This window comes from Ceratotherium simum, chromosome 4, assembly GCF_057802395.1.
Source record: "Ceratotherium simum simum isolate JZ-2026a chromosome 4, ASM5780239v1, whole genome shotgun sequence".
Classification (NCBI taxonomy): domain Eukaryota; kingdom Metazoa; phylum Chordata; class Mammalia; order Perissodactyla; family Rhinocerotidae; genus Ceratotherium; species Ceratotherium simum.
The window spans coordinates 34871861-34883107 of NC_141903.1; the positions used below are offsets into that span (position 1 = coordinate 34871861).

Consider the following 11247-nt stretch of genomic DNA (forward strand, 5'->3'; position numbering starts at 1 on the left):
CTCCGCTACGTCTGCAGCTCCGCCCAGAGGTTTGTCTCGCTGCGGAGCTGCAGCTTGGCGCTGGGCGCTGCGCGTCCCGGTGCGCTTTCGGGCTGCCCATCCTGGGCCATTTCATTGATAAGCAGTAGCGGATCGCTTTGCCACGAGCCGGGAAGAACAAAGGAATCAGGAAGGAGACGCTCGGCCCGGCCGCCTCGCGCCGAGTTGCTGCTGCTTCCGCTGGCTCCTGTCCGGATAAGCTGGGTTTATAGTCGTCACTGGATTGTAAGTACCCGAGGCGAAGAGAGCTCACTGCGCTCCGCTTTTTGAATATCTTTGTTCCGGGACCTTTTGTGGATTGGGAGTGTCTGCTGGGCCTTACTTTCTGTGCCGAAAATCTTTCTGCAGGAGCCGCCATTTGCTTTCTTGCTAGCTTGCTTTCTCTGCGTTGTTCGGCAGCGGCATCTAGAGGTTGGAACTTGGCATTGCAGCTAGTAGATCTAAATGGACCGAACTGAATAAGTCATGGTGTCAGTAACCACTGGTATTCAGGCACAGAATATTTAGAAAGACTTGGGGCTTAATTGAAAATTAAGAGAAAATAGATGCTTAGCTGCTGTACTACCGAGAACTATTTGTAATTAAAGATTTCCATTCATAGCAAACAGGTCTTTCTAACTGCTGCAATAGCTGGAACTTTTTAGTGCAACAAGTGGTTATTGGAGAAGTGAGTCTGAAAGAAATAAAGATGAGTAAGAGCAAAGATGATGCTCCTCACGAACTAGAAAGCCAGTTTATCTTACGGCTACCTCCAGAATATGCCTCTACTGTGAGGCGGGCAGTACAGTCTGGTCATGTCAACCTGAAGGACAGACTGACAATTGAGCTACACCCTGATGGGCGTCATGGAATCGTCAGAGTGGACCGGGTCCCACTGGCCTCAAAATTGGTAGATCTGCCGTGTGTTATGGAAAGTCTGAAAACCATTGATAAAAAAACTTTTTACAAGACAGCTGATATCTGTCAGATGCTTGTCTCCACAGTTGATGGTGATCTGTGCCCTCCTGTGGAGGAACCAGTTGCTACTGCTGATCCCAAAGCAAGCAAGAAAAAGGATAAGGACAAAGAGAAAAAGTTTATATGGAACCATGGAATTACTCTGCCTCTAAAAAATGTCAGAAAGAGAAGGTTCCGGAAGACAGCAAAGAAGAAGTATATTGAATCTCCAGATGTGGAAAAAGAAGTGAAGCGGTTGCTGAGTACAGATGCTGAAGCTGTCAGTACTCGTTGGGAAATAATTGCTGAAGATGAAACAAAAGAAACAGAAAATCAAGGCCTTGATATCTCTTCTCCAGGAATGTCTGGTCACAGGCAGGGCCATGACTCACTAGAACACGATGAGCTTCGGGAGATATTCAATGATCTCAGCAGCAGCAGTGAAGACGAAGATGAGACACAGCATCAGGATGAAGAAGATATAAACATCATTGACACTGAGGAAGATCTGGAAAGACAGCTACAGGACAAGCTAAATGAATCAGATGAACAGCACCAAGAAAATGAGGGAACTAATCCACTGGTTATGGGAATTCAGAAACAGATTGATAACATGAAAGGCAAGCTCCAGGAGACACAGGACAGGGCAAAGCGACAGGAAGATCTCATCATGAAAGTAGAAAACCTGGCTCTCAAGAACAGATTTCAGGCTGTGCTGGATGAACTCAAACAAAAGGAAGACCGAGAAAAGGAGCAGCTCAGCTCTTTGCAGGAAGAGCTAGAATCACTCCTAGAGAAGTGAGAAGAGCTTTGATACTGAATTTCATTCCTTAGACTAGTCAACATTAAAGGAAAGTTCTTGGCTTCATCACCTGGACTAGATATTATAATTTTGCAATAGTTCTGGTTTCCTCCACTGCCTTCTATTGTGTTTGTTTTATAAACAAATATAAATGTGAATTTCTATTTCATTTGTCTCTCAGAACCACTTTGCTAGGTGTTTGTCCTGTAGAAAGTAGGAATGTATAGACAGATAAGTGATTGTAGGAAAGTTGTAGGATTAGTGGAATGAACAGTTCAACCTTAGTAATCACAGTCTCACTGCAGGACTTTGCTGCTGTTTCTCCATTTGCCAAAAGCTGGTGTTGCTGCTTTGTGGTGACATCTGAGATCAATAAGAAGAGTCTAGTCTGGAAGCAGTGAAGCTAGTTTGCATATGTTTTCCTATGCAGTAGCTATTTTCCTAGCTATTCAAAGCAATTTTCCACATGTAGAGTTGCAAATAGTTTCTTAAAGTTGTTTTAACACAATAAATAAAAGCAACTAATTTTCACCTCATAATGTGTCTTCCTTTTTTAGGGGTAGTGGGTGTGTCAGATCCTCTTGTAAGGTGGTTTCTTGGTGGGATTTAATGACTGAGCAATTTGATCATGTTTTGTAGGGAAAGAAACAGTTATGTTGGGTTTTAGGGAAAACCCAGCAGCGGGGGCAAAGAAATTGGGAAATGTCATCTTTGCATTATATTAAGTTTCCAATCCACCTGCTCCATTTGGAAGTTAGGAAACGCTAGGTACAGAACCTTCCTAAACTACCCTAATTTTTGTACATGTAGGTCTATTTTTATCTTTTTTTTTTTTAAGTACTACACATCTGCTTAAAATATTAGAAACAAAACAAAGTAAGGGCTATCAAGTACTGTTCATTGAATCATTCCATTGGTTTGGATTAAGATTGTATTTCTAAATATTTTCAACTTAATTTCTGCAATTATTTAATATTCTGAGAACTGAAGTGATTTGTCCATGTCAGTTGGTCAAAATTGCTCATAAAGGAAGTCAGTACTGTAGTCTGATATTTCAGAATTTCTTAAACATAATTTTCATGTTCTTAAACTTTCCAGGCTCTCAAGATTCTAATGCCTCACACTTGAACTGTTTTTGAAAAATTAATGTTAAAATTTACATAATGCAGAGCTGTGTGCAATTCTTTTCTGACAGATTGGTTTATAAAGAAAAGCTTTGGTTTGAAAGTATTAGCCTCATGAAGCAAATATTTAAAAAGCCCATTTTAATTTTGTATTTGACAAGAAGCAGTGGTGAAATGTTAAACAAAATCAATTTTCCAGACTTCTCAAGTCTACAATCATACATGCTGACATTGGGAGACCTCACAAAACTAATTTTTCTCTTGCATTATCTGACCATCATTTTTCTTTTATCAAAATGTTTTCATAATTTTAAGATTTCAATACAGAGTATGGAGGCTTAAGCAGGGTTTCTCTCAATATCTAGGCTTCGGATTATTTCTTGAGGTTTGCAAGTAAGGGGTAGATTTTCTTAATATGTTAGAGTATTAGGTTACAAATTCTGTTTTAATATGTTTGGTATTTTACTGCACTTAGAAGATTGACACCTGAAGAGCTCCCACCATGTTTGGCTTTACAGTGGATCATTTATCAAAATAATTATTCTTATAAAGATCTCAACACCAATGATGGCTGAGTTCCATCAATAATGGGGAGAGATGCTGCCTCTAGTCACAAAATGGTCTAGCAGATATCATTATTCTGATTTCCGTTATTAGCTCTATGCTGATTCTCAAATCCATATTTCTAAGCCTGATCTCTTTTGAGCTTCAGATTTGGTGTATTTAGCTGTGTATTGTAAACACTCACTTGTAAGTATCCCTCAGGCAACTCAACTCTTCCAAATTGGAACTCATAATTTCTTCCTTTCCTTGAAAGCCTGCTCTTCCTCTTGTGTTTGATGACTCAGTGAAAATAAATGGCACTAACACAAATCCCAGTTGCTAAAACTAGAAACTTAACCCATAACCTTTGACAACGCCCCCTTACTCCTGGTTTTACTTCCTAAAAAGCTCTTCAGTCACAATACTTCATCCCCACTGTCGTAGTTCAAGCCATTACCTCTTGCCTAGCAAATGGCAATAGCTTCCTAACTGTGTGTGTGTGTGCAAACGTTTTCTTTACCGTCCAGTTTGGTTTTTTGACCCGGCCACCAAAGTGATCTTTCTAAGATACATTTGATTTTGTCAATCCCATGCTTAAAATCCTTCAGTGGCACATGATTGCTTTCAGGACTAAGTTTGTATTTCTTAAAAGGACACACAAGATTTTGAGTGCTCCAATTACTTTTCAGCCTCATCTCACTACATCCTCTCACTATTTTCAATCCATACTGCATTTACATTTTTTCAAGGAGTTTAATTACTCCTCTTTCTCTCCTGGGCCTTAGAACCTTTTAACAAGCTATTCACTCCACCTAGAAGACTCTCCTTTACGTAAGGCCAAGTCCTGCTTAACCCCTAGTTCTCAACCTAAATAACACTAACTCCAGCAAGGCTTTCTTGATCTCCTCCATCTAGGTTAAGTCTGTTATGACTTTCCCTGTACTCTGTATTTCCCTCTCATTCAACAAATATTTATTGTGCCAAACAGTAGCAGACACTGGATATGAAGTACTGAACTAGACACTGAGTGTCTGCAATCTCATACACTCTGTAATAGTCTACTGGGATAAATACCCTGTTAAGCATTTACCGTACTAAAGTCTAAATTACCTGTTGTTCGTATACCCCTATGCTGTAAATTCACAGAGTATGCGCTTTGGTTGTTAGTCACTGTAAACTTACTAAAAAATAGTAAAGAGATTAAAATATCAAGGTCAAGAGATGTAGTGCCTGAGTTTGTATCCTAGCTCAGTGACCTATTTTATGATCTTGGGCAAGTAACTTAATCTTTTTGCCTCAATTTTCTCATCTCTAAAGTGGAGGTGATAATATTACCTACCTCATAGGGCTGTTGAGTTGCTACATATAAAGGACTTAGAACAATGCCTGGAATATAGTAGATTAACAATGAAAGCAAACTATTATTGCCTATTTACTAGGGTCTGAACATAACAGATTAAATAATTATTTGAATTAAAGAGTGATGGAAATGGTAGAAAAGTATATAAAGAAATGGCTATTTTAAATGTGGTTGACTGATTTCAAAGTAAAGAATCTTTCTAAATCAAATTTATAAATTATAGCAGAAACAAAGTTTGCTTACAGTATATCTGCAGCACAAATTGACTCAGCTTACTACTGTAGCTTTATTGTTTTTTATTTGATTTATTTATGGCTTGGCCTTGCATTAATATTAAAAACTCCATAACAAAGAGTAGTTCTCTGTTATATAAACTACAAAAGAGAAAGACATAACTGAAGAAGATTGGGATCCATTTTCCTTCAAGTAAATGCAGTTACAAAAAAGACTCTCTTTCCTCACAGCTCCCTGGGCTAATAAGTGTGGTGTGCAGTTAGGCTATAGTTTTCAGTATTTCTGGGTTCATGAACAGAAGTTTTGAAGAAATGTTTTTAAATTAGTGTTTTAAAATATAGAAATAAAGACTCACTGAAAAACTTGAATGCAGAGATTTCACAAAAAAAAAACCCTCCCTTTCACACCAACTTTCTAGGGTAAACTACTGTTAACATTTTGATATGTATCATTCCAGACCTTTATTTGGGGTACAATTAGTTCTATACATATACATAGTTTTGTAAAGCAAAAAACAGGATTTTGTTATAGACACTATTCTAAAACTTTATCACTCGAAAATGTATTATGAGTGTCCTTTCTTATCGGCATATATAGATTTACTGCTTTTTTTCATGATACAGAACTTTTCTTCATTTTATGCACTCCCCTATTGTTGTTCACTTAGGTTGTTCCATTTTAAATTTGCTATTATACAGAATGCTGCAATAAACATTCATGTCCATATGGCCTCCATTTTGCATTATGTCTATATATGAGGCCAATGAGATCTTTATATTCAGTTTTAAATGTCATAAAGCCTGACATTTTGAATTTGGAGATCAAATGTTTATTTGAGATGAAAAATTTGGGCAAACCGTGACAATTCATGTCTCTGAAAGACTGTGTTTTGAACTCTGGTTTTTATTTTTTTATTTTCCAGTAAGAATTCTATGTGAAAACATAGACTAGGAAGGCTGCTCACCACACAGCAGCCATACTGGCCTTCTTTTCTTTTTTCTTTGCTGAGGAAGATTCTGCCTGAGCTAACATCTGTTGCCAATCTTCCTCTTTTTTTTTTTTTTTTTTAAGATTAGCCCTGAGCTAACATCTGTGCCAGTCTTCCTCTATTTTGTATGTAGGTCACCGCCAGAGCATGGCTGATGAGTGGTGCAGGTCTGCGCCCGGGATATGAATCCATGAACCCAGGCCACTGAATCTGAGTGCGCCGAACTTTAACCACTGTGTCACCGGGCCAGCCCCTGGCCTTCTTTCTGTACTTCAGATGCCAAGCTCTCTCCCACCAGAGAGCTTTATTTAGCACTTATGGTTCCCTCTTCTTGGAGCAGTCTCCAGATACTCTGATGACTAGCTTTTTATCATTCAGGCCTCTGCTCAAACCTCACTTTCTCAGGTAATCCTATCTGGCCACTCAATCTAATTGTTGGGGAGCAAGTGATTTGGGTGTTCTCATCTTGGTCGAGAGTGGTGGTCTTCGGTGAGAAGTTGGAAGTTCCTTTGCCATTATTTTCGGGTATGTATGCTTGGGAGGACATGTGCTTAAATTTGAAACAGAGGCATCATTTCAGTTAGAATCAAGGAAAAGTGGTTTCAGTTGCTTAAGACTGTGTATTGTCTTGGGCAGTGTTACACTGTATGCTGGGATCTGTTCTCTTCGAGTCCAGCTGTTTAGTTAAATATATTTCATGGAACTTAATCTCTTTCTCTACTATTTGTGCCACCGTCTGACAATTCAGTGAAGGTAAATATCATTTCCCTGTTAATGCCCTTGTGATCCCTGGCCTTGGTGTTAAGGAGCATGGTTTCCAATGTAATATTTTCTTTCAAAATAGTTTTATTTAAAGGAACTGGGACATACTGGGCTATTGTCATTTACAGTTTTCTTTAGTTATGGGTATGTGAGCTCCTCCAGATCTGAATGTTTCACTTTTTCATATCTGGTGGTCACATGAGATGATGAAAGAATTGTTCTTCCTTGTCTTAATTGTTTTGTAAGATCAGTTCTACAATGTTCTCTCTTTTTATCTTAATTTTCATAGAAATAAGCATTGCTTTCCAGGTTATAGTTTGCAGAGGATGTATTTCCATGCTGGAGTTTAAAGTACTGGAAGAATTGGAAACTCATGCCAAGTAATAGTCTTATGCTAATTTTAAGGGATGTCTAAGAAAACCTGTGAACTGTCACTGATATCTAGAATTTCAATATCTGCTTGGTAAAATTTCAATGGGTTTTGAACTATTATTCAAAATTTAAAAGGCCTTGGCTTTTTCCACCATATATCTTTTCATAATTTGTGATACCATCGAAGCATGTGACCCCATTCTCTAACCTTTACATGAAATGTATTCTACCTTCAGAGACGATGCAGACTCTGTCCTGAGACAGCTCTATTCTGAAGTCCTTAGCTGTTTCTCATGAGAAAGACTTGTCTCATTTCAGGTGCACACAAGGTCCCAGGAAGAATGCTCAGCAGAACAAGCAAGCCCACTGCAGGGGTACTATCACAACTCGGCCATTTTCAGATTTTTTTAAAGCTTCCTCAAATTTCTCTAATATCTCTGCTTCAAGTTCTTTTTCCTATAATAGCCTGTATCTTGACTTCCATTATTAGCAAGTATATGGTTAATGTAGCATATTTATCAAAAAATCCTGTTCTTCCCTTGCCCAGTATGTTAGCAGTATCTATATTGTATCTCCTTGTGGAACAGCCAAAGGAGAAAGATTAGATGTCTCTCTTTTATCTCCTTGATGGATAAACAGCTAAATTCAGAGTACAAAGTAAATTATGGCAGTAATTTGAGAGAAAATTGAAAACAAAACAATCACAGTTCAGTATTGATTTGGAAGGTGTGCACTTCTACAGTATATTGTTCTACTAGGTAAGTGCTCCTCTCGTACTTCCTATTCTTCTCTGTTCTCACAAAATTGATTCACCTGGCCCCATCTTTTTTTCATCATTGGGGAAACTCGTATCATTCCTATCTGCATTTACAAAATCTTTTTATACTATTTTACTGTACTTTTTTTTAATGCATCTAGGAAACCATATTCCTAACCAGAAAAAATATCTTTTCATGGTTGTCCATACAACTGGGACATTTCCTGGATTTACTTCAGTTTCCTACATGTCCTCAATGCCTACCCTTCCTATTCACCTGAAGCCTGAGATTGACACTCCTGTGGAAATTCTTCTCTCCCACATTCTCTCCACAGTCTTCTCTTACATCTTTTTTTCTGTTTAATTCTCACAGGTACTGTGGTAGCTAGCCTCCAAGATGGCTCCCATTGATTCTTGCCTCCTAGTGTCACTGTTCTTGTGTAGTCCCCTCCTACATTGAATAGGAATCTCCTGAGTAACCAATAAGATGTTACAGAAATAATGTGTGACTTCCAAGTCTAGGTCATAAAAGGCATCTGACTTCTGCCTTGCTCTATCTTGGATCACTCACTCTGGGGGAAATCAATCACAATATCATGGGGACACTCCAGCAGCCCTATGGAGAAGTCCAAGTGGTGATGAACTGAGGCCTCCTGCCAACAGCCAGCAGAACTTGCCAGTCTTGTAAGTGAGCCATCTTGGAATCATTCTCCAGCCCTGGCAGCCTCACTCCAGCCCAACTAATATCTTGACTGCAACCTCACAAGAGACCACCAAGCCAGAAATCTCCAGCTAAGCCACTCCTGAATTCCTGACCCACAGAAACTGTGTGAGATATAAATGTTTATTATTATTTTCCATCATTTCATTTTGGGGAAATTTTTTTATGCAGCAATAGATAACCAATACAGATTTTTGGTACCTAGAAGTGGGGTGCTGCTGTAAAAATCTAAAATGTGGCTTAGAAATCAGGTCTTCGGATTGAGAGAAACTACTTTGGAATTCTGGACCCACAGAAACTGTGATAAAAATAAGCAGAGTTAAAGTGGAAGAGTGGATAGATGGAGAGCCTTCAACTCTTAAGTTCAAGATCTGACATTTGACTTTGGTATCAATTGGAAGCATGTATGTATCTTTTTTTAAACTGAGATATAATTGGCATATAACATTATATTAGTTTCAAGTATACAACATAATGATTCGATATTTGTATATATTGCGAAATGATCACCACAGTAAGTATCCATCACCACACATAGTTACAATTTTTTTTTCTTGTGATGAGAACTTTTAAGATCTACTCCTTAGCAACTTTCAATATAATACAGTATTATTAACTATAGTCATCATGCTGTACATTACATCCACAGGACTTATTTATTTTATAAATGGAAGTTTGTACCTTTTGACCACCTTCATCCGTTTCGCCCACCCCCTTACTCTGGCCACCACCAATCTGTTCTCTGTATCCATGAGTTCAGGGTTTGTTTTTTTTTTTTAGGTTCCACATATAAGTGAGTTCATCTAGTATTTGTCTTTCTCTGTCTGACTTATTTCACTTGGCATATGGCCTCAAGGTCCATCCATGTTGTCCGCAAATGACAAGATTTCCTTCTTTTTTTATGGCTGAATAATATTCCATTGTATGTGTATGTGTGTGTATATATATATATACACACACACACATACACACACCACATTTTCTTTATCCATTTATCCATCAGTGGACACTTAGGTTGTTTTCATATCTTGAATATTGTATATAATGCTGCAGTGAACATGGGGGTGCTATGTGTTCTTGATCAGAGGGACAAAGTGAAGAAAACAGTGCTTAAAGACTCAACAGTGTATGTGCATCAGGAACTGTAGCCCAAAGAAATCCACGCTAGAGGATAGCTTAATATGGCTGTTCATACAGCCAAAGTAGATAAAACAGCAATGTAGTACTTATTTATTTACAAGGAAGATAAAAGATGTAAAATATTTTTTAAATGCCCCTGAGGTAACTAACACATTTACAGTAACTAACTTCAGTTATATGTTTTAGCTCTCCATAGTGAGATGGTAATGCTAACAGTATATGCTATGTCACTGGTCTTGGAATGTCTTGCACTTTCTTATATTTATTACAGCTATGATAATGGGCTCCCTTAAGGAGTGCACCTAATGGCCAAAACCATTTCTGATTTACTAGGATGAATGTATAATTGTCCATTTCATTTGGCTTTCAATGTTTATTTGTAGACTTTTATTCTTTAGGAGGCTGCAAAGGTGGCTTTCTAATTTGTATTAGATGTCTTTGTAAAGTCTACGTAATATATTATCGTTTAAATAATTTCTGCTACAGTTTAGTACTAGTGCAGCAACATAGTGCTAACACAATGCCATGAACATAGCCATCACTCAATAACTAAGTTTTATGCATGTTTTTCATGGTTTAAATGCATATACAACCAAAAGTAAGATTATCTCTATCACTCTTTAAAATGGCTAATACAAGTGTAGTTACTATTACACAGTACAAATATTTGAATTGTTCTGATAGGAAAACTTAATGCTTCAAGTCTAATTCCTGCGATGATTACTAATTTGGTTTCTCCAAGACATATATAGGAACTTAATGCAAAAGCAGTTGATAATATATTACACTATCCTGCTTCTCGGTGTGTTTGTAAAAACTGAGTATGTGTTTTTAAAAAATAAACAATGAACCATATGTAATTAATTGACAATCAGTGGTCATTAAAATGTTGAATGCAGTCTAGATAACTTGATAAGTTATCTGCAATAAGTATTAAAATATGCTTTTTTTCTCTGACTTTCCTGAGAGTGATATCGAAACATAAAAAGACAAATCCCTCAAATATGATATGAAGGATTTAAAAATCTTCTTCTAGTTTAAAATGGCAGATTGTTCTCACATATCTCACGTATCTCTTTTCTCTATCAAAAATCCTGCCCAAATAACAGTAACTACCAAGGACAAAGAGAATAGGAGATGAGACTACAGTGAATGAGAGATGTCACCTGTTTTCAGAAGGCCAACCAGATGAAGAAATGATAAATTAATTCACAGATCAGAGAAAATTACATGCTAACTGTCTGCAAGGGAGTATAGTAAAGAGAGACAAACCTGCTTGATAAAGAACCTGTGAGAGGCTCAATTTTTTTTTTCAGTTTTTTTTGTGAGGAAGATCAGCCCTGTGTTAACATCTGCCAATCCTCCTCTTTTTTTTTTTTTTTTTTTGCTGAGGAAGACTGGCCCTGGGATAACATCCGTGCCCATCTTCCTCCACTTTACATGGGACGCTGCCACAGCAAGGCCTGCCA

The 11247-nt window shown here is 37.7% G+C and overlaps 1 protein-coding gene across 2 annotated transcripts; it reads left to right on the forward strand.

Moving 5' to 3' along the window:
• The first annotated feature begins 83 nt into the window (after positions 1 to 83).
• TAF7 (TATA-box binding protein associated factor 7) lies at positions 84 to 2316 on the forward strand. Of its 2 annotated transcripts, none has more exons than XM_087429663.1 (2): positions 84 to 264; positions 388 to 2316. In XM_087429663.1, exon 2 carries the CDS (start codon positions 728 to 730, stop codon positions 1775 to 1777), a length of 1050 nt encoding a protein of 349 aa, XP_087285789.1. In that variant the 5' UTR covers positions 84 to 264; positions 388 to 727; the 3' UTR covers positions 1778 to 2316. The 2 variants fall into 2 exon arrangements, with proteins under 2 accessions (XP_087285789.1, XP_087285790.1); XM_087429664.1 differs by having other exon boundaries at positions 641 to 2316.
• The last annotated feature ends 8931 nt before the right edge of the window (positions 2317 to 11247 follow it).

What these genes read in the sequence shown, in the direction of transcription:
- TAF7 (XM_087429663.1), top strand. Translation starts at nt 728, where the DNA reads ATGAGTAAGAGCAAAGATGATGCTCCTCACGAACTAGAAAGCCAGTTT.